The sequence below is a fragment of the Barbatula barbatula genome (genome assembly GCF_947034865.1).
Source record: "Barbatula barbatula genome assembly, chromosome: 4".
Classification (NCBI taxonomy): domain Eukaryota; kingdom Metazoa; phylum Chordata; class Actinopteri; order Cypriniformes; family Nemacheilidae; genus Barbatula; species Barbatula barbatula.
This window is the reverse complement of record NC_136768.1, coordinates 23,901,055-23,925,426: the sequence shown is the minus strand read 5'-3', so window position 1 is coordinate 23,925,426 and position 24,372 is coordinate 23,901,055. Positions and strand designations below refer to the sequence as shown.

General features: G+C 40.5%; 1 protein-coding gene across 2 annotated transcripts in view; it reads left to right on the top strand.

The window, feature by feature from the left end:
- The window catches only part of tbc1d22a (TBC1 domain family, member 22a), a 105,336-nt gene that overhangs the window by 65,608 nt on the left and 15,356 nt on the right, over positions 1–24,372 (top strand). For both annotated transcript variants that reach the window (XM_079454763.1, XM_079454762.1), the window contains exons 11-12: positions 9,227–9,354; positions 20,469–20,564. In XM_079454763.1, the coding sequence (XP_079310889.1) occupies positions 9,227–9,354; positions 20,469–20,564 (224 nt within the window). The remainder of the gene's footprint in view (positions 1–9,226; positions 9,355–20,468; positions 20,565–24,372) is intronic.

Genomic DNA, 24,372 nt, shown 5'->3' with positions numbered 1-24,372 from the left:
TCTTGTCCACATCAGATAATCGCTTCTTTTGATTCGGTCCTGCGGGTCGCATACTGCGTTCGCGGCATAAATCATTCGGATTGACTCATTTGGACTTGACGCAAATAGTAAGTGTATGTTTAATACTTGCCATTCGGGCCAATGCGGACGACGTGCCAAGAAAACAGGGTCCTGAAAGAAGAACGATTGATTTCTCGAGGGGAATACTCTGTGGTCAGTGTTCGTGTTTTGTTTTTGTCATAAAGGAACAGAATGAAAGAAAGACTTCAGGACTACACTCAGAAGTTAATAGGGCAAGGTGAAGGTGCACTTATCGTACAGCTGTTACATACGACTGCTTCCTCTTCCATGTCTCCATCTTTTGGTCCGTTCCTTTTTCTGATTGGCTTTTGCTTTCCTCATTTATAAAAGACATGCCGGAGAGGGAGGGTGTAATTGCTGGTCGCCGGAGAGTTGGGTGTCTGCCATGCTCATCTTCATCAGGCTGCCTGGATTACTGTCCCATTATTTCCAAATTTCCCACTTGTAAGGACGGCACATGTCGACCTTAATCTGGCTGCTCTTAGATCTGGCACTGCCGTGGTGTTTTACATCATATTCTCGGCTGTAATAAAGTCTTGGATGTAAATCAATCAAGCGAACCCTTTTTGCACTCGCACATTTCTTTGTACGCGTATGCATGCTTGGTCACTCTCCTGTCCCGAATGGAGGTCACGCTACCTTTTCCACACTAATGAGACTTGGGGTTTAGGACAAGGAGGTGCTGGGAAGGTCTGAATCCAGATCTGCGGTCGTGATCAGGATATGTGTTGCTGTGGACCCTTGACGCTCCAACACCTTTGTTCGCGCATCCGTCGCCATATGGCTTCTCTTACTCGAGATACATCTGGGGCATGTTTGTCAAGGCCCACAGCGGACCGGCGACATGACAGGCATTCCCTGTAGGAAGCCGCCCCTGAACATCAGTGAGAGAGACCAAAGGTCATCTGACCTCACAGCTGTGAGCTGTCTGTCCCTTCTTGCTGACATTGGCGCAGTGTGTTCTTGCACACAGATGTTCGGTCGCAGATGCAACACTCAGGTGCTCGGGTCAGGCTCGCGCAACACCTGCTTTTAGAAGCATGGCTTTAATCCGAGCCTGGTGCAGGTAATTCATACGGAGAAGATGGACCAAAAGAAACATTTCAAAGCACATTCATTCGGTGCGCTTTATTTTGGAGCTTAAACAGGTAACAATAGTGGCTAATAGGTTTTTCTTCCTGGGATTGTAGCTCTATTTGAATTGAAGTCAATCGTAAATATCAACGTTGAAACTATGCTTAACCGAACAAGCTATGTTATTGCCGCTAGTTACTCTACCATTCAGGGGTCTCGTCTAAAAACAGGATCTTAACTAAAAGTGTGCATGCACCCGAACGCCAACAATAGCATGCATCCAAAAAACATTCTGACTTCTAAAACCTGTGATCAATGTTCACATTATAAATCACAGGTCACCTGTAAGTGTGCGTACGTGAATCACCCGCATCCCGACCTGTACACGCCCATTTTTACCCATAAATAGTCAATGCAAAGCATCTCATGAATACTGATTTGTATATTAATCAGACTGGCATCCAATCTGCTTGTTCAGCCGGCACCATAATGGACATGTACCGTTTCCGGGTCTACCGCTATCAGATGCCATAGGAAAATAACAAAGAATGATGCGAGACTGCAGTAAACCCCGATCCCATCCTTTCTCTCCGTAGCGAAATCACAAAGGGCCACACATGAGATTCACTACGATTTACAAATTGATATAATTATTAACAATAATCATTTTTATAATCATATTAAAGCCAAAGAAGGTCTCTGCAGCATTTATATGTTTACAGCGTTTCGACTGATCATTAACACCGCGTTAAAATCAAATCATTCATTAGTGGTGTCCTTCACCTGAGATCAAATTTGAAGACATAATTGTAGAGACGAATGTTCATTCCGGTTTTGATATGAACATAGTTCATAGTTATAGACGTATAACGGGGACATAAAGAGAAAGGATTTTGCGAGAGATTAATGGCTGTATTTCCAGACGTTGACGTTGGATGATTATGAACAGTATTTAAGGAAAATATACGCAGTATTTGTTTACACTGTGTTCTGCACTGTGTCCCTATTCAGTCAGCAAACCACATGCTTTTTGTTGCGAGTGATCATTTGTCAGGTCCGCTCTTTTCTAATGCTGAATATTGTAGTAAAGATGTCTGTTAATCTTTCTGGATTGTCTTTTGCGCACAAGTCATTCATTGTGCCAGATCAAGCTTTGAAACGGCCACATTGATTCCTTCTTATTTCTATCACCAGCAGGGCATAAGCAGACTGCCAATTTCCTCACCACTGAGCCAACCCAGACTTTAATTATCTCCTTCCTTTTTAAATGTGCCGCAAGCACTTTTATAGGATTTTCACACCATAACCACCTTCAAGATACAGAGATTTCTACTTTCCAGTGTTCTCGTAATCACGGGTGTGGTGAAACACCTCAGCAAGCTTGAAGAAAACCTCATACTGCATACTGTATCTATCCTCTGCATTACCATATTTGGTCTCAAAGCAAATCATTCTTATTTACAAATGTTTCGGTATAGAACATACTTGTTGTTGTAACTTGTAACAGGATATTAATAACTGTAACAAGGTTCAATAAAAGAGAAGGAAGGAGACGGGAACCGGCGAACAGGAAATAAGTTTTAATTAATAAAATCAAACGTAAATAAACACACACAAACCACAACATAAAGGGGACCTGGTCCTCTCTCTCGCTGACGGTCCGGTCACTCGTCCTCTTATACTCCCGATCTCCTTTTTGTAAGACATAACAAATGAGGTTTAATATTTAATGCATTATATCATAATACACAACAGATTATAAAAAGTGTTTCGCACACATATTTATTAGACTTTTCAGATGAAACATTTTGACAGCCAAGATTTTCTTGATCACGACCCCATAAAAGTTGATGAGCGTGTTAACATGCACAGTCTTACTCCGATTATGCTTAGTAAGCTGATATATGTCAGGTCATCTAAACGCGTGAAGCAAAAACCGATCGGAAGAGGTGTTTTTTCCCCCATTACTCTGATTTCGCGCTGCATCTAAATGCCTTTACCGTTTTTTTTTCTCAGTTTTGTTTATCTGCGCATGTCTTGATGCACAGTAGTAAAAGTCCCAAACGGGTGTGATTGTAAAATAACATATAAGGGCGTGTTCATACTCGAAGTTCGGTTTGTTTGGTACTTTTGATGCGGACCAAAAAATAATAATATTCCTGGTTCGCTTAGCGTTCACACTGGCATTTTAACAGCGAACCAAAGATACCGAACCTAAAACACAGGGGTAAGGCCTCTATCTGATTGGTCTTTGCTTCTGTGACGTGTATCATGCGACGGAACTCTGAACATCCATAGCAATGATGCATGCTGTCACAAACGCGCTCGTTTCTGTCCTCATATTGAGGTATTTTTATCGTCTCCGAGCTCACGTTGACCTAAAAAAAGTCTACATTAATCAAATCAGCGTCATGAATTTCTCTGTGTACAAACAAAGATCTTCTGCTAGAAGACTGGTCGCATCTGGTGACATCACATCCTGTTTTTGGCTCGGTCCGATGCCTTTGGTCCGTGTTGCGTTCGTATTACACCAGAGTTCATTTGAAAGTGGACCGATCCCCATCTGTTCAGCGGTCCCAAAGCAATTATACTTTACTTGCATTTACATTTGGGCGTTCTTCGTCAAATCATACCACAAACTGACGTACATTCGTGGGGGTGTGGTTACACGAGGCGTTTCAGGCAGGTCTGGGTGAGCATTCAGTTTTAGATAGAATGCATCTTTTGTTCCGATACTTAAATTTTAGCCATTTTTCGTGTCTAATATATGGATGGGCAACTTATAAAACACCAAAGACACAGAAAAACATGTAATATATGCTGGTCTGGTCTATTTTTTAATCTGCCCATTCATCCAAGTTCAAAATAATAGTCACAGTGGTTGGTCTGTTGACATGTCACTCAATGTTTTACCTGTCTAATTGATCTGGCATGTCACTCAATGTTTTACCTGTCTAATTGATCTGGCATTAGCCAAAATAATCTTGAGTGTGGACTTCATGCCAATAACAAAAAGCTAGCTAAGACTAAGCAGGTGCTAATGTTGCCCATTCATGAGTTCTGTGATCGATGACCACTGCCGACACTCCTGATCAGCTGAAGATTAATAGCTCTCTTGTAACACCTTCATTTTTCAGTGCCTTGAAACTGGCATGAAAATACGAATGTGCTCACAATTAAAATATAAAAGCAGACTGCTAGATAAATGGGCATGTTATATAAAAATGTGAGATGTCACCCATATGCGTTATAAGATATTTTTTATGTTATTTAACTTTAACGCATTGATAGGTAGTATGTTGTTAAATGTGGTGTAGGTCTGGGCGGAATGACGGAATTTGACGTTAACGCGGAATAAAATGTAAACCGTTAAATAATTTTCTAATCCGTGTATTCCGTGGAATATAAATAAGTAGGCGTGGTTAACTGGGCGCTCTGCAAGTTGGCCTTTATGATGAAAAAACATATGAATGAATGCACCCATAACAAATGAACAAATCGAATACTCTTTTGACCTTCTTTCAGTCTGGAGTTTCTTGATTCGCTCCTGTCCAGTTATTCTCCGGCGCATGACTCGTGCAGGGATAGCGTAGATTTTATTAGCATTTAAAAAAGCTAATTCTCACTTATTTCAGTTTTGTAAAGCCGTTGAAATCCGCGACGTGAGCACTTTGACCTGACGCGCCGCAAACCCCCGTTTTGGGGAGGCGTCTGGAGTCACCAGACATGCAAAGACAAACGCACGAATAAACAAACCTTAAGACAGAGAGTCGCAACACACAAAAAGTGTGCATCTAATAGAGAGTAAAATCAGATTTTTACTTCTGCGACGGACCTACGAAGGCTACGTGTCGGTTTTCATTTATACATCTGCGTCGACAGTCAATGACCACAAGGCGTCAGTGCCCACGCTCGCGTTGCTTGCGTGACCAAGACAAGAGCCGAAGAAGCAGCAGCTTGCTTGAGAAGCATTAGCAGTGAAAGCCAAGTAAACAGTCACTTTTGTTGCAGCTTGAGACGATAAATACAGAAGAACAAATCATTTACTTTAGATAAAGATAAATCATTCGGAAATGAGTTTGAGTAAACATGACGCTTTCGCAGTTGTTTTTTTACTTGAGGGAGGGGTTCAAACAGACCAATCACAGCGCTTGCGGTCCGCGTAGAGATGACGCTTTGATACATTTTCGGAGAGGTGCGCGTCAGGCTACGGCATAGGGCACGTGGCTCTGCGTAGGCTACGGCGTAGGGCACGTGGCTCTGCGTAGGCTACGGCGTAGGACCTACGCACGATCATAAACTGAATTTAGAACGATGAAGACCTACAGTACAAACCCATCAGTTTATAACACCAGTCGTACACATGTATTCGAATTGTTTGTGCATTAATTCATACTTCATTGTTATACATGTTGATATAATTCCAGTTGCTTAAGCAACATCAGGCGATTAGAAATGTCACAGATGCAGAAGAATATTTTTTCCTAGTAACTACCCTCACTGTCCTCTTAGTGTATAATATGAATCGAATGTTCAGCAATGTTCTTCGTTTGAATAATTCAAAATACATAGATGGTCTTTAAATGATGACTGGCAAATGGATTGTTCTATACTGTTGCTATCTGTTAACCGTGTGTGAAGCAAATCTCCCTCTCTCACTCTTTTCCTGACTCTTTCTTGCCACTTGCTTATACTTCTTTCTCATTATTGTCACCATACGCTTGCAGTTCGTTTGAGAGCTTGTAGCAATTAGCAGAAGTATTAGACAATAGCCCATAAGAGTTGTTTAACGCTAGAAACAAGTCTGTTCATCAGAAGCGCCCCAGAACGTGAACAGTGTTTTCTCTTATCTCGTCTGTTTTGTATGAATATATTGAGGTTCATCAGCATGCAAATTGCTCAAGGTGAATTTATTTATGTAAATGAAGACACAACGTGGATTTTTTGCACACAAATCATACAAGGTTAGAAAACACGCATTAACATTTCTGCGACACAATAGAGACGCCTTATAAAGTAAAAAACGACGACTTTTAGAAGGAATGTGATGTTACCCTTTTTATGATGCCTGTATTTTCCCCTGCTTCTGAAACTATGAAACAAGCATTATTGATTACTTTCTTAGTCTTATATTTCCCTTTGGATGAATCAGTGACTGATTTTTTTGGCAGCCTTTTTATGCTCATTGTCATATTCTTCAGAAATTGGTAAATGTATTCTACATTTATGGTAGAAGTATCAACATGTCTGTCAGTGGGCTGTTATTTTCACGCCATAGGGACACAAATACAAAAGGTAATATGTTTCAGACAAGTCAAGGCAATAAGGCGTTATGGTTTGATAAAGTTTTGCTAGTCACAATGCAAAAACAAAGATAAAAACCGCTCCGATTCAGTTTCTTGTTGCTTGTGAAAATGATCCCATGACTAATTGTGTGGACTGAATTATATAGTATTACTATGTATTTGTACAATTCATAATTTGCCATATAACTTAAGTTTCAACTTACCGTTATGATAGCTTTACGGTATATATTTGAATGCACATTGTAATGTACAATAGAAGTATTGTATAACGTGCTGTTGTTGGACTGAAGAATCTAGCACCTTGCCGTGGGCTACGCTTGCTTAACTTCACTGTACATTAAGTCGAAAGTTGTCATTATTATGATGATGTTACGTTAGATTAGCGTCAAAAATTCTATATAACATCATCTCTGAACCCCAAGTATTACTCACTTAAACGAATAAACATTTTAGTAACACTAGTATAGTGATCCGTTCTCGCAACTAGATGCTTCTCACCATGCCTATTATAAGCATATTGTCTGTTTATTATTACTTATAAAGCACATATTCTGCACAACCGTATTCTACTCCCTCATCCTACAACTACCTCACTAACTATTAATAAGCAACGAGTTTATTGAGACAAAACTCATAGTTAATAGCAATAATCGGACCAAGTGCGACCACTATTGGCAGCCCTGCCCAAAACTCACAATTTAACATTGCTATGTGGGCATCGAATCTCAGTGTTTATAACTTGTGAAGGTTTTTTCTTTTCACTGCGTGTCCTTTCCTAGCTTAATGTGATCGATAAATGCATGCATTATATTTGCCTTTATTGTTCTATTTGCTTTGCGCGAACCAAACCCCTGACGAAAGATTGTGAAATGAAGCGCGGATTTAGTACAGTGAATGCGAATCCACATTTAAATGTTGATCCCGTTGAACTGCGGGCTCTTATGGCTCATAAACAAGCACAGGAAGTCGTTTTCTGCCACCGTGACAAATGTCATCTGTACCACGCAGAGAGAGTGGCAGCAAAGTGACGGAGTATGCTGTCGACTGTCACATCTCCAAATCCGTGTTTAAATTCCTCGAGCGTTCACACCGAAACAGGAGTAAACAATCCTTACGCACATATAACAGTGTGTGAAGGATATCTGTCTGGGTGATTGGTGCGGCGGTTTGCAGAGATACTGTCAGAGTTCAGAAGTAACACGTCTGTTTTAAGATGGAACTAATGTAAATGAGTTAAGCTAACTACAGGATTTTTGGGAAGCGTAATACATATTTATACAGCATAAATAAGATATATAACATATGCAGTATGTGTATAAATAAGAGTATTTTATAGCATTATAACAGAGCATTTCGAGTTTCCATTACAGCAACTTTAAATTTGAAATGTCTTTTTTATGCTTAAGAAATGTAATCTTAATATACATGTCACATATCCTGTTTCTCTCTATGTATGGGGGTAGGTTTGAGCTAGAAATGGAGCCAGGGTGAGAGGGGGTCAGCACAGATGTAATTATGGGATAGATGGGCGGGGGCAGAAGTCAAGCAAAAGTCTATTGCTCAGCAGAATCGTGGCAAACAGCTCACTTGTCTTTCTGTGACCTGTGACCCCCGCCTGTCGCCAACCTCCTTGGAACCTGCATGTGCTGGGCTGCATTACAGGTGTAGAAAGTGCAGAACCATATGCTACAGAAAACCCTAAAGGCCTACACGTATTTATTGTAGAATAACATTTTCCTTAAGCTATCCTGAAATGTGTTTCTTCGCGGTTTCATTTTTTTCCGGTTCAAATGAAGAACGTTTCCTAATTGAAATCGAAATGTTTGTTTTCGTCAGTCTGACATCTACGAGTCTTGTCGGCGAAAATGATTCAGTGTTAACTAGGATACGTTGTTTACTCAGGGGAAGCTTGATGTGAGAATGACGGTGTTAAGACAAGTGTGAGATTTGACACGCAAGCTGATCTTCGACGAGTGTGTGTGTGCGTGAGTGAGAGAGTGGAAAATATTTCTAGATACGTATCAGCTTTCTGACAATATTAAGTTATGCCTTAAAGATCTAACAAAAATCTGTTATTGTGCAAGTACGGATTAGAGATGCCGCTCTGTCTCTTATTAATGTATTTGACTCAAAAAAATCGTCATTTCTATCCTTTGAAGTTTTTAAGATTCAACGTTTAATTGATAAGTACATCACCTGCTATTTAGTGGTTTAAATCAGCGCGAGCAAAAGTTCAAGATCGCAGCTATAATATTTGCATTCATGAATTCGCTCCGAAACGGCTTTTTTTCGTTATTATCGCGAGAACCCAACAGTCGAGTCCCGCGAAACACGCAAAAGCGAAGAAATGTTGCGAATAAAGATGCATTATATTTCTACAGGAACACATGCTACCCATCAGTACCACGTCCCTGTCGATTAAAGAGGTGCTCCGTAAATAAATCTGCTGTTTCTTCTCAAACATTACATGCTCAGACATTGGGCCGACAGCCGAGTAATCACCTCACGCTTGCATGACAGCAGCAAGCACGTGACGGCATGGACGGCCGAATTCTTTTTAGCTTTATTAGGGCGTCTTGCATGTAGTCGGCTGTCAGCCCTGAACTGTGTCTCCTGGATATAACAAGGGTGTTGCTGTCATTGTGACGTTTGTAGAACGTTTATTGTTTGGGTGGCAAGACCGATGACGCTTTTAATTACTCGCGATAGATAATTGTAATGATTGATGTAAGGATCATTTCTTTTACCTTTTGTGTCCTGAACAGAGACGGTTCATCGCCACATGCAGCAGTATGAGGTGGAGTATTTGCAGTTTGCCTTTCGATGGATGAACAACCTGCTGATGAGAGAGCTTCCTTTACGCTGCACCATTCGATTGTGGGACACCTATCAGGTAGAAGGGATTTTCTGCATCATCTTGCATCGTTTATCCAAAAGAGACTATTCTGTTACTTCTTTCGCGTTGGCTTGGCAGAATGTTTTCTTTTCATACAGTGGAAGTGGATAGTGACCAATGGTGTTGGAGAGAAACATTAATAGGCCATATAACGAAGACTTGAAATATTGCAGATTTTCCACAATTCCTATTTCATAAAAAATATAATAACTGGGTTTTATAATATCATCCGAACATCACTCCATCTATCATGTCTGAATGCAACTTACGGATGCATTCCATAGGCGTAGGATGTTGGACTTGAAAGCGGTTTTCACCGAAGAACCTTAAAAGTGCTGCTGACATCTATACCCCAACACTTAAGGGAGTCTTGCAGCCTTTCTTCATGATGGTACAAAAGCCATTTTCTGCTTAAAATAGCTCGCAATTATGCTTAATTTTCACTTTGAAAGAATGTTGATTTTTTTACATTTGTAAGTGTAATATGCCATTATGCAATTGTTCGTCTCGGGAGGCTTTCTTCTTCCTGCGGACATCAATTGCAAGCTGCAGTAAATGTCAATTTTCTTCCATCTCTGCAGTGCAGGGGAAAGGCTAGCTGTCCTCTGCCCTTATTCTTCTTGACTGATTTGGATTTCAAACAGATAGTAACCATTGGCAAAATACAGTTCACTTGGTTTGTTTTTTATTTGTTACCCACCAGGGACGTGCCACTGGCTTTTTTCTGACTGCATGGGACCCATCATTGATCGAAATGAGCGTTGACGCGTACAGGACCTACAAAAACGCACTTGTTAGGCCAGGGACAAGTCAATAACTGTAGGATATTGCTTAACATACACTATTGATCGCCTCGTCAGATAAAGAGACGCTGGAAAGGTGCAGAGAAAATACCGTCCATTTAAATGATTTATAGAAAGTTTTACTTCCTCGGGTGGCTTTTTTGCCCATTCTAGAAGGTTCCAGTCTTTGTCGGGTTATGATTGGATGCACTCTTGAGTTCTCACAGTTGCTTTCTGATATTGATCTTGCAAGCTGTAAAAGCAAGGGTAACAGGAGCTTAATGTGGCCAGAACCGCAGCGGTAAATGCTGTCTCACATAACTCGCATTAGGCCATCAACACACATAACAAGCACCATTTTAGGACCGTTATGTTTTTTGAAGTGTTAATGATCTTAAAACTTGCTTAGTTATTTACATTGTTAATCCTCGATAGATTCTCATAACTGTATTTTGTATTCGAATCACCCAAATCAAATACAATCTTGAAAACGCCAAGTCAAAGGCTGTACTACAAAAACTGTAAATTAGAGTGTTTTTCTTCAAATATGATTTAGTCATTTAGCAGACGCTTTTATCCAAAGTGATTTACAGAGAGTTTAGGAGCACTAAGCGATATGTCATACCGGAGCTATAATACTAATACAAAGTAACTAGTTTCAACAAAAGCCAGACCACTACCTGTTGAGAGAAGAGTTTTCTCTCATTTCTTTATTTTAGGGTGTAGCAAGACTTCCTGGTGGGTGCTTTGTGGTTCTCCTGATCTTTTAATCTTTTTTCTTTTTTTAGAGCGCATAACCTGCTAGCAATCTACCATGTTGGGTTAAACTGTACTGCGCGTGTTGCTCTGTAGTCTTGTTTAAGTTCTTGATGTTTTCCCAGCACCCAACTGCCCAAAGGAAATTAGGCGAAGGAAAGAGACGGCGTTGAACATTGTTTTTCATAATTCTTTTAATGTAAGCAAAAACGCTTTAATGACATAGGAACTTGGCAGCTTGGGTAGACATAAGTAAGAGATAGCTGACTCCCATCACTCTTCCTTAGTAAGTAGTGAGAGTTTGAGTTGTGAGCTTTTACTTTGGAAGGCTTTCACACTGCTCATCTGTCTTTGAAATGTCAACATGTGACAAGTCAAGTATGTAAACTTTGAATATTGACCTCAAACCACCATATTGGTCAAGGCATCATAACCTACAGGTACCTCGGCCAAAACCCTTTCACGGTTCCATCTGCCTTTCGCACAAATCACAGGACCATTTCACTCATCTTTGGCCAGAAGCTATGCCCAGCTGTCAGGGCCGGGAGCTCACCTGAAAGCGCTTGCTCAAAAAGAAGAGAAGCCAGCTCAGTGGTCTTTGAACTCCAGATAGAATGATTGAGGACTTCAGGTAGTCTTCTTGTCTGCATTGATTTTACTTCAAAAGAAAAGTGCTCATGGAAACTTTTTCAGATGCGAGTTACTGTAGTTCCCCTGCTGCCTGAGTGAGAAGTTGTACCGTAGATGTGGTCAGGTTTAATGTTGAAGCTTTTACTCAGATGGTTGTAAATAAAGCCATTTGTAAGGTGACTTTCTGAGGAGTGTAAAGAATGTGGCACTTTCAAGCATTGCTGACTGTACTTTTCTACAAGACGCTGAAGGTCAGTGGTTTGTTTGGGAGTTCTGAAAATTGTTGCATTGTAGTTGACAATGCAATGAATGTTCTGTCTTTTGTTGTTAACATTATACATAGTTTTAAACCAAAATATAACAATCTCGCTCTTTTGCATTCGTGCATTTGTCAACTTATTGTTCGAGTTACACATTTTATCGTTATGTGATTCCTGGGACTTTTATTGTGTTTCTTTGAGATTTGTCTTTTATTTCTGTCAGGAGGCAAATAAAGATGTTTAATTCTGGTGCTGGCACAGTTCACCTTTACGTCTTTTAAATAGTTTAACATAGAGATGTTTCAAAAGAATGTGCCCAAATATCCTAAAGCAATGTAACTGATATACTTTCTTTGTTCTTCATCTTAAAATATTGAGTCAAGCATATTTTATTGAACACTTTACTGGTCTTTCCTGCTCAAGTTAAGTTTCTGAGATTGGAAATTTAAAGTTATTCTTATTCTCTGTTTTGCCAAGTGCTCAATTTTGGACCCAAGTGTGAATTCCTCAACAGAAGCCAGGAATAGAATGTAATTCATCCCATGCATTTTTAATGCATAACCAAATAGTCTGAAAATGACTGCTCGCTCTCTCTGCCTTCCTCGCAGACTCTGACAATCTGTGTCATACTAACTCACCTTAAAGATCTTGATGGCCTGAATTAGCGGAGAATGAACAATGAATATTTCATGAGCTTTTTAAAACAAAGAGTACCTTTCCCTGAGCTGGTACCTGTGCCATTGACAGTGCATTGTGAGTTTTTCTCGATCTGTGCCGCTTGTTGTGGTCACACTTCTGGTTTACATGCTCCCCCGTGTTCTTCAGAGCTTGCCTTTTTTTTCTAACTTACAAGGCTTCTCACAAAACCTCTTCACAGTAAACAGGAATCCTCTGCACTGCAGTGAGGGTTACATCAAAGCTCAAAGTCTTTGCAACTGCCCGACTTCTTTGTGTTTTTTCCATTACCCTACCAAAATAATTGTAAAGAGTGCCTGAAGCATTTTACAGTGGTTGTCCATAGGCAACTGGCATCCTATTGTGCCATGTTGTGCATGTTAAAACTCCAAACCCGAGGTATTCTACACTAGTGGTCTCTTTCGTACAACTTTTTCGTTTTCACAAAGTCCACCTTTGTGTTGAGTGCAACGCTTTGTGGCCCCAAATGAAGACTTGCAATGTTAAAGTAAGAATTTCAATTGAACCAAAAACATATGCAGTTATAATATGCTGGAACATCAATCCTTTTGGTTTGCTGTCTTATTTTACTTTTTCAGTTTGATAGCGTAAAATCAATTAAAAATTGTTCATTTCATAAAATTGATCCATCTTGCGGCCCCCAATTTGAGAAACACTGCTCTACATACACCACTACAGCATTTTCCTCTTTAATGTACTGCAACAAGTTGTTTTGCAAATTTGTTAGGGAATAGATTGTTATGACCCGTGTGAGTCCATACTAACTTCTGCAGGCGTAATAGAAATATATTTCTAAAATACGTAAACCAACATGGTGTTTCTAGAGGGGCCTTTGAACAAATGTCTCATGCGGTATCCCACTGGTATTACACACCTGATGTGCTCATTCTGAAGTTCTCAAGTTTAAAGTCCACTCTTGAAAGTATCTTAAAGTATCGGCCATTTATCTTACCGCATTCTTACATTCACATTTATTCATTTGGCCGACGCTTTTATCCAAAGCGACTTACAAGTAGTTTTTTACAGTGTCACATTACTGCAGAGCAATCAGGGGTAAGGTGTCTTGCTCAAGGGCCCTTCAGTCATGACCTGCTGGCACTGAGATTCCAACCGGCAACCTTCTGATCACAAGCCTAACTCTCTAACCACCAGGCCACAGCTGACCGTGAGGTATGTGTTAGTTCAGGTTCTAGTTTTTTTACACGCGGTATTCAGACTTAGTATTCAGACAGTAGTACCCAAAATATGTTTGAGAACGTGGGCTAGGTTTTGAGACATTTCTGTTCACAGACACATGCTCGATCAATTCAGAGCAGTTTTGCTAATGCACTGACACTGTCTCTGCACTGAAGCAGAACTGCAGTATTGTTTGTACTGCCTGAGGAATTCTCCCCTCAGTCCAATTACACTTTCAGTATGTCTTAGTCTACTTGAACCTGAAAACAGTAATAGTCCCACTGTGGTCCTTCAACTACACTGTATGTGCAGCACAGCCATCTGCTATGTGTCTTTTACGAAGGTTCACAAAATCTATCGCATTCAAGGCCTTGACACCCCTACTATACAATTACCTACGTCTTTGGTTATATCACTACTTAGTGTGTGTATATGTCCCCAATGAAAAACATGATCATTTCATGTTTTGTTCTCGCTTAACTACCCTGGTGTGACCCTAAAGGGAACTTCTACTTCCGACATTGTGTACATTTTGACTCGGTATGAAACCTTGTAATAGTGAAGCTTGTAACCCAGCAGGTGTTTTTATGGTTTTCTTCTCTTCTAATGCATCAAAAGTATGGCCTTCAATTATTGAGCTACTGGGCCCAGCTGAAAGTGTACAAGGATATTTCATGACCCATCGCAGTCAATTGTAGTCAGCCGTACTAAAAGATAAATGTGTGCGCATCTATCTGGGTTGCCCACAGCAAGGTCTTACACTTTTTATTGTACGACCAATGTGTTTCTCACATATGACGTCTGCTGGGTTTTCGCAGCAGTGTATATAGACTTATTAGAAGCCCAAGGCAAACACCAAGCCTTTTTTAACAGCGTGCCAGCCCTTTAATGCACGCCACACATCTGGGGACAGAGTGTATTGAGACGCCCCTTGGGTTATGCTGTAGACGTGTCAAGCAGATTTCTACTTGTATTGAATTGTAGTATTATTTAGTTTTTTGTTTAGCATTTTTAGCCAGTTTTATTGAAACTTTCCAATAGCAGGAATAAGAAAGGAATTAACGGGTAGGCATTTTCACCACAGTACGTGATACCCATGGGTCCCCTGAGTGGTGATTGTGGGCTTCATGCAGACAATTTAGTGGTTTAGAGGCAGGAGGCTTGACAATAGTTTGTGTGCATTAAATTAGCAGATTCAGCTCTATTGCATATGACGCTTGATGCAAACATGCTGTTCAGTGGCATTTGTTAGCCCTGTGCAGTTTTAGCCGAACTCCCCTAGCTCGAGCCTTTGTCTCTTTAATGAGCTAGAAGATTGCTTCTGCTTGGACAGACTCATCTGAAACGTCTCTCCAAGGACAGAAACTTTGTTTAGCCATTTCCAAATACACCTTTTCAAATTGCAAAGGCATTTCAGTATCAGTTCTTTCCATGTTTTAAATTGGGGTTTAGCTGGCAGGCTCATATTTTTCATAACTTGTTCTGTACTGCCTTGGATTTACCTATACCCATGTGCGGTGTCTGTACTTGTTGCAAACTGTGGTTCCATCCTTCTTCCCCTCATCCATCCTGAATCCTGATCTAAAACCTCACCGCAAGGTACAAAGAAAAGCAGCTTCCCGACGGGGATTTGGACCTACGACCTGAATCCCTTTACCGGTCCCGTGGGGTTCCCCTAATGATTGGCCTATGTTTTCTGACACAGAAAAGCCGCTACCCAGAAGGCAATGTCCAGGTCAGCAGCACAGACTCTGGAACATCAATATTTCATCACGTCTCACTTGAAATTTCCAACACTGGCTCCTACAAAGTTCTTCAACACTGCACAGTCACGTATAGAGCAACAGCTTGCTAGGCACTCTAGACATTTACAATGGAATTTTTGCTTCTGGCAACCTGCAGTGCACCTCTTGAGTTGAGGCTTGGTCAACTTTTTGATCAAATGAAACAAAAAGATTTGAAAAACTTGCTATTTCTTTATATCCACCTTTTTAAATCATGCATTTGAAGTAGAAGACAAATTTAAAACTCTGCAGATGGTGGTCAGAGGGTATAGTTCTTTGTCCTCAAGAGGTTTCCTTTGCACTTATTCTTTGTCATGGCCTATACTTTTTTCCCTGTGATTTAAAGTAAAATACCACTCTTCCCGGCAAGGGAAAGTCTTGTCGTGTCTTTAGTTTTGCATTAACGTTGCCAAAAGTCAAGTTAAAAATAGTCCAAACTTTTTGGGTCCCAATGGACTGTGGAAGTTAGCTTGACAGTAAAGGCCAGACCTATGTGTTACTTAAGTTTGAAGGGCACTTTTGGAAGATAACAACCAAAGAAAGCGGAACAGAGGTTGCATAAGATGGTTGCATGCAAGATTACTCCATTACAAGTATCAAGTTTTGATCCAGAGGACTTCTATCAGTTATTAAAGTGCCATGTGTTGTGCCTGACCCCGACCCCCTTTAGAATTTTGCCCCTCATAACTTCATCAGCTTTTCAAGCAATCTTTGACTTATTTATTTTGTTACGGTTGAAGATGAATGGGGGATTGTCCTTAAAGAAATATGTCAACAAAATGAACACAAATGCCCGCAATATCAAAGATATTTGTACTTGTATGGGATATTGTTTGTTTATATTATAACATCTGACTGATCTAAAAACGTGGTATTGATTTTATACACTCATTTTAATAACCACGAGTTCATAAGTGACCTAAATTGAGAACTTTCAACTTTTTTAATCCAACTGCAATCTGAAATCTTTCACTCGTCTATTCTTAAACAGTTTCTTGGATTGACAGAGGAGTAGGATTCATCAAGTTATGAGTGACATGTTTGTTGCCACGTAGGTGTTTTATTGCCATCCACTGTAAGATATACACATGCTCCCAAAGTATAGAGTGAATTCTCACTTTGACATTTGACTGCACACTCGCACCAGACAGTGGGCGATATTTTCCCCCCGCTGACAGCAGGAGTCTCACATCTTGCAGGTAGAGAGCGGTTTAATAAAGTAATAAAACACAGTAGCAGGGAGCGTGTCACAGCTTGATACCCTCAGATGGTCATCTTCCCTGCCGCTCTGATTAAGGCCGGTAGGTTACACCAATAGGCAATCATCACCCTGAACATAACTCACGGAGGCCCACTCCATTTCATCTGCTTGCTCTCTGTCCTCTTGCTTGGGGCTAAAGCATGAGTGGATATGAATGGTGTGCGCTGTTCGATGTCAGATCTACTCCATCTCAGTGGACTTGTTGGTAAATTCAGTGCGACTGCATGAACGAGAAAAATGTTTAATATTAGAACTCGCAGATAACTGACGTTCTAACTGACTGGTCTTGTGACTTTTCACCAAGCGGTTATATACTTTCAAATCTTCGTCAAAGCATTCTGACTGCCACGTTGTTGTTTACCATGAAGGTGTACTTCAGATCTATACTCCTGCTGATGTTATGTTTTGGCTTACACGACATATAATACAGAAATCCTTCAAGATTCTTATTTCAGTGGTTTCTGAGGTGAGCAGGCTTGTCAAAAGTGGTTTGTTAAAATTTACTTTTTTCATGCAAGCGGTTCCTGTAGCTCATTTGGTGGAGCGTTGCATTAGACAAACAAAAGGGTTATGGGTTCGACCCCAGGGAACACATACTGATTATAACATGTTGAGAATCAATGCACTGTAAGTTGTGCTGGAAAGAACCATTTGCTTGATGCATAAATGTGTATCATTTTAATACGGAAAACTCCATACATTTCTTTGGAGGGAGATTCGTCGATAGGTTTGATGTACGTGAAGGAAGGTTACATCATCATTTCTAGCCTTGTAATGTATGGCCCACAAAAACATAGCTACTCGTAATGGGGTTTGTCCTCATTTCGAACCCACCTGAAGTGTGCCACCAGCTCTTGCATCAGAACGTTGCAGAATGAACCACTTTGTCTGTTTTCCCCATTGTCCCCATTAATTAAGAACTATCAGCAAGCTATCAACCTCCTGTCCCCAAAGGGAGGGAGGGAGGGAGGGAGGGAGGGAGGGAGGGAGGGAGGGAGGGAGGGAGGGAGGGAGGGAGGGAGGGAGGGAGGACAGACCTTATAATTAAAATGATCAATGAAGAGAAGCTATGGCCCATCTAAATATGAATCTAGACATCACTAGACCACATACCCAGAAACAACATTAGCGACAGATAGTCCATCTTAAAGCGCCAAACAGTTTTAGCAGTACCTTCTACATGAACTTTATGGCATCTGCCAGCAGAAGCTCGTAATCTAACTAAACCTTAACCCCCTGCTTGTGATAGAAAATCTTAGGTGCCAACTCAGTGCCATCTAAATAGAAATTTTCCAGCGTTTATTTCCGAAGATGAACCCTTTTCATAAACAAAATAAAATGAGTTGTGCGTGATACTACAGGGATACGGACAACACACCTCTACTTATAAATATGTTGAAGATGGCCAGAGCTCTGCATTGTAAGGACAGAACTTCATCCCCACACAACTGAACACATGCAGATGCCCTTGCAGCCTGGCCCTGTCTATTGAGTGTCTAATTAAGTGCATTTCACGCTTGTGTGGTCACTTTGACGAGGAGGTGACTGAGAATGACTGCAGGGTAATTGGACTGGTTGTAGCGTCTGCAGTCTGCAAACTACTTCCTGCCACCTTGGGTGTGTGCAGCGCTATTTGTGTATGGACGTTCTGACCCAGGATACAGTTAGGAAGATTTCCATTGCCCGCATTTACCCTTGAATGAGAGACCTGTCCTTCCTGTTTATTGCTGGGAGAAACGCAGCCATTGATTTTCATTAGGACCCTCCGTCCGTGGCTGGCATTGAAGATAATCTTTCCTCCCGTGTTGAGCTCATTGCACCTCCAGCTGGAGCGTCTACACCGCATTGTCGCCTCGGGTGGGGTTTTACATAATCACATTGCAGATTTGATTTTGAAATAACTAGTATTAGTTTGTTTTGTTTTCACCTGATGCCATTCAAAAAAGGACGCTACTAGTTCTTTCTTTTATCATGTCCTTGGCAGACGTGATATAATAAACAACAAAAGCCGTCTCTTCCATTGGCAATTATAAAGATCTTTTGTTAAACACTAGAATTGCAGTACTCGAGGCGGTGGTCAAGACAACAACTGTGGGAATTACACTAAATTGCAGGTGCATTGTCTGACTTACTGTACTGTATGTGTAAACATGATTAATGTGATTGGATGTAAAACGTCTGGGTTTTAAAGCAATCATTGACTTATTTCTTTTTTGATTTATTTAGTTACGGTTGAAGATGAATGAGGGATTGTCCTTTAAGAAATTTGTCAAAATAATTAAACAAATGCCCGCAATATCCAAGATCACTCTAATGACACGACTAAAACGAATATTAGCGTTTGTTTTAGTTGTAGTGCAATGTGTATACTCTTTAAGATTCAAAAACGCGAGATTTTCCACATACCGAGCATGTTTGTATCTCCTCTTTGCTCCGCCTCTCTGAAACGTGCAGATTTTTTACAAAGCTTATCACTCTGAAAAGCGAGGTGTGCTATGATTGGCCAGTTAAACAGTGCGTTGTGATTGGTCGCCTCTTACCATATTTGGATCATCAGGTTCCAAAGCAATTGTACTGATAGGTACGCCCACCTTAACTGCGTAAACATTTGGTGTCTTAGTCCAATCATACCAGGAACTGACGTAGAATTGTGGGGGTGTGGTTACACGAGGCATTTCAGGCAGGTCTGGTTGAGCATTCGCTTTTAGATCGAATGCATCTTTTGTTTCCGACACTTAAATTTGTAAAAATCTAATAGATGCATGGGCAACTTATAACATATCAAAGACACCGAAAAACACGTATTCGGGCCATATGACCCCTTTAATCATATAATAACATCTGACGTGATATTGATTTTATACAATCATTTAATAAACCATGAGTTAATAAGTGACCTAAATTTTGGACACAATTACAAACAAGTTTTTGTTCTACTTTAAGTGGTCCCAAATAAATCTACATCAATACAGAACTTTTGTACGTTTCTGAGCAACACACAACTATTTTGCTCTGGAACAGATTAGAAAGCTTTGAACGCATGGTTCTATTATTAGGATTCTTTTTAGTTTTATGCGGATCTGAATTAATTGAATTTAAGGAGTGCTGGTCTTGGTTTTGACCTGGTGTCAGTCCGCCTTGGTCTTGTCTTGGATTGTCCCAACTACATTTATGCATTTGGCAGACACTTTTATACAAAGCGACTTGCATTGCATTGTACTATACATTTGTTTCTATGTGCAATCCCCACGACCTTGGCGGTCCTAGCACCATGCTCTAACCACTGAGCCACAGGAACGCAACTACAACACGTTTAAACAAGCCGGTTACCACAGTGCAATGCCATTGGTGCACAATCCCACTCCACACTCATATGTTCATATTCAGATATACATGTAGAATGGATTGGTTCAGCGGGGGTTATCACAGTACAAGGTGTTTGAGGAGGAGAAATGAATGCACCGGGTTACTATTATTATCCCCGCTAGGCTTTCACACAAAGCCTCTACTTGTTCAGGCCTGCCCTTTAATTCCATTGTTATATTTTGCTAGGTCAGGAAACTTACATGAGCAGATTAATTGAGTTATTAGTAGAAATTCATGAAGTTTTCATGTCAGAAGTTAAAAAAGTGAACTCATTGAAGACAGTTTAATGTCTACTAAAGCTGTAGCACCCCTTGCGGAGGCAACAATGCAAGTTTGCATCCCCTGAAGCATTCAAGTGTGTTTTAACCCTTTTTTGTAATCTCTGTCTTTGTATGTACAGGCGGAGCCAGAAGGATTCTCTCATTTCCATTTGTATGTATGCGCCGCCTTCCTGGTCCGATGGAGGAAGGAGATACTAGAAGAGAAGGATTTTCAGGTAAGATGGTTTGTGTGGTTTTGTGTACGGCCCCAGAGCTGCAGTAAGTGTCGTCCTTGCATGAGCCCCCTCCTCTCTCATTAACTCACGAGGTCGAGGGGTCGGCATGCCTGCATTAGTGTGATGACAACAGCAGCAGCTGCTGTAAGGTGACATTGTGTGGTCCCTTTGAGACGCCTCTATTTCCTGTCCTCACACATTTTCAAACGTTCCATGCGTTTGAGAGGTAAATGGTTTAGCCACACATTGTCTTAGTATGTCACCAGAAGTACAATATTTTATATAAAACGTCTTTATTATACACTAGAGTCTCCAGGCATCAATGTTTTAATAATTTCATCAAAAATGAATGGCTGTCTTGCCACCTGGAATGTCGTAATGGAGATAAAGGTTAGGATTGGGGTTGTGGGGTAGTTTTACAGCACGCTCTGATAGGGCTGTGCAATAACTCGTAATTATTTGTAATCGTCAGGTTTGGGATCCAACCATTACAAAAACAAAATAATCAAGATAAAAAGATAATTGTGGCACATTCCATTTTGCAAGGATCTTGTTATTTCTTGCATTAGCAAAGCAACATAGCTATGTTTTTTTTATTTATTTTTCAAAAGTCGTAATCGTGATATCAATAGTGTCCAAAATTGTCGAGTCATAATCGAGCAGTCATGCGCTTTTACACAAGACCGTTTTCAGGTGAAAGTGCAAAACAATTTACGCGATTTGGCTGTCCGTTTACACGGAAATGGCGTTTTAGGGGACCGATAACGCAAGCTTTTGAAAACCGGTTTCAAAGTGCAAGTTTTTGAAAACAACAGCGTTCTGTGTAAACCCTGAAGTACGCAAGAATGAGAAAACGACACCATGCGCATGTGTATAAGGTGTGGGGGTGTGGCATGTACACCCAAACGCAACGAAGAAGAAGAAACAAATACAACAATGTTTTTTTTGTGCTGCCCAATAGTTTGTTAACGCTTCTCCAGCAAAGTGTAGATTTACTACAGCAGTGCTATAACCACCAGCGGAGACCTGCAGCAAAATCTTAACACTCATTCACGTCGACGAAGGGTTTTTAAACTGCGCTTTTGGATCAGACCCGGGAGGACGTGTAGATGGAAGGAAAACTTTCCAATGTCCAAACTATTCGCCATCTTGTTTGTTTGTTTGTTTGTATATGTGCGCAGGCTTCTCTGCACTATGAATGAGCAGAAATGCAGCGCTCTGTATTGTATGGTCTCTTTAGCGACGGAAGTCCGCCTTCCAATAAACCGTCAAACAATCTTGACGGAATCTTGCGGATCTGTGTAAACGAGGATTGTTTTGATAACGTTGTCGTTTGTACGTGAAACTTTTCAAAAACGTAAAAGAAAAACTTTTCCGTTTTTCATCGTGTAAACGTGGCCTGAGTTTGCTGTTTTTAATGGAATCTGACCTGAAAAGCGGTGGCGTGTGACATCATACTTAACGAACGGATAATCTTCATTGTGATCTCATAACCTACTTCAGACAAACCCACACACAAAAAACAACACACACCAAAACACACAGCCAAACGCGCAAACACACAGAGAACCACACACCCAATATAAAGAGAGAGAAACAGGTCAAATGTTAAACAGACTATAAATTCCTATATGTTAATGAAATAAAAAATTCTAGCAGCCCCCCGGCCAGGCATTTGACATTTGACTATGGTGGCTGGTTCTTCTATGTTAACGTTCTGAACAACAGAATCACAGATAACTAGGGCACTTTCAGCAGGTGTCTCAGTCGGTGCGTCACTGAGCGGGGCAAACATGTTCGAGACTGTAGTCGGAACGGTTGAGTGGTGTTTTGACCTGCGACTACGCCGTCTCACAGTCAAAAAGTTTCCCAGCTGCGGGGATCTTCAACCAGATCCAAGCTGTGCGTTCTAACGTTGCTCGCCAAAGTGTTTCCTATGGTCCTTACACTCCTTACACTCTTACTATCCTCAGATAGAGATTGGATGCGAGACTCTAATTCTGAGATCTTCTCTGTTAGCCTAGCCTAGCTTTTAAACGCGAAACAACTTTAATAGAAGTGCATCATTGATTTACATCGCACACAAAACAAGCACCGCAACAAACAGACCTCACACAAACAAGCGGTTCTGTCTAAGAAGTGTGCATAACTGTAACGGCGTGCTACACAGATTTTTTTTGTATCAAGTGCGACATATATGTATAACCCTGCTTATTCATAAGGCTAGTAACAATTATAACTAATAGGCAGTAGTTTAGGTTGTAGTTGTTGGTAATAGAGTCTTTTTAATATCTTGCTCATAGTTGGTGGCATGTTTATATGCCACTTACATTTTGCAGTTAAGTTTTACTTTTGCTAGCAAAACGGACATGTACAACAAAAACGTATCAAACTATTGCACGAAACATCCACTTGTACACATTCCCAGTGCATTGTATAATACACATAGTAAAATAAACAGTTTTGCAAAACAATATAATAATGTCAAAGATGCTGGTATCCTGTATACAATCTGGGGAACGCGTGAATTCCTACATTTCAAGTAGCATTCTGGAATACTAGATTGGGATTGGCCAGTCATCAGAGTACATGCTAGTCATCTCGACCTTGAAAATAATTTATCTACCAATAATGTATGTTCAAGATGGTTAAACAATGTTTGTCTTGACAGTCGTGTCTAAAGCAGATAGGAAATGGATTTTCCTCGTAAAAGCTTTGTATTCGTTACAAATGAGCTAATAAAATGTTGTCAATATTTTGTGTCCAATAATTTACTTGTGTGGCGAGCTGTGTAATTCGTCTATGATACTGTTGCTTGTCTTGTAGAGGTCGGGAATTACCTCGGTGCTGTAAAAAGTATGAAACGGCAGTCCGTAATGCAGATCGAGTGCTTTCATAACTTGAATTTTCGTGTATTCATAGTGAATGGATATGTACTCTCGGGAAGGCGTTTATCCATCTCAGCGCATCGACAGACAGACCCAAGAGAGAAATAAGGAATACATAAGGAACACAAGGAGAATATTTATATGCAAAACCAAAAAAAATGAATTTACAGACGATTATTGAACCGTGAATGTCAGTTCTATATTATATTCAGAATTGTGGCATCCCTAGAGTTATCAGTTCACAATATGACCTGGAAATGTGTTAAAGGATAGGGAGTCAAGTTTGATGTCGGTTTATTATTAGCCTAATATCAAGTTCCTATTTCGTCACTGTTCCGTTTTTATCTACACATCTTTGATTTTCTTACTGTCTTTTTCTAATCGTTCCCATCCTTTTTAACATGCATCTCCTTGCTGAATTAATAGGTTTCTCACTTTGTGTGTGTGTGTGTGTTGTTGAATATGCAGCAGATCAGTGGTGTGTATCAGCAGTGTGTTGTGGGGCGGTTGATTTATTGTGTTTACAGTGCTCAGTGATTCAGGATTATCCCCTGCACCAGCGCTGCAGCACTCGGCCGCTGTTTGGCATTCAGACAACAGCCTCAGGCCTCTGTCTTTACCCTGCTGTACCATGTGTCACAGAGAGACGGTTACTCCCATTCTGAATTCTCTCTTTTTATTCTTCATTTCTTGCCCTTCCTGATTTGTATTTAGAACACACAGGACCGCTAATGTAAATAAATGTCTCCTGGAGTTCGAGGTGCATATCATGAATATCTAGCTCTTGGTAAAGGTGATGAAGATGATGTGGTTGTCTCGCAACTTTGCTCCCTGTTGTGTAGCCTCGGTCAAACTTTCTTTAAAGATCTTTCATAATTCTTTGCTGTTTTTTCTCTCTCCAGCTGTAGTTCATATTCCTT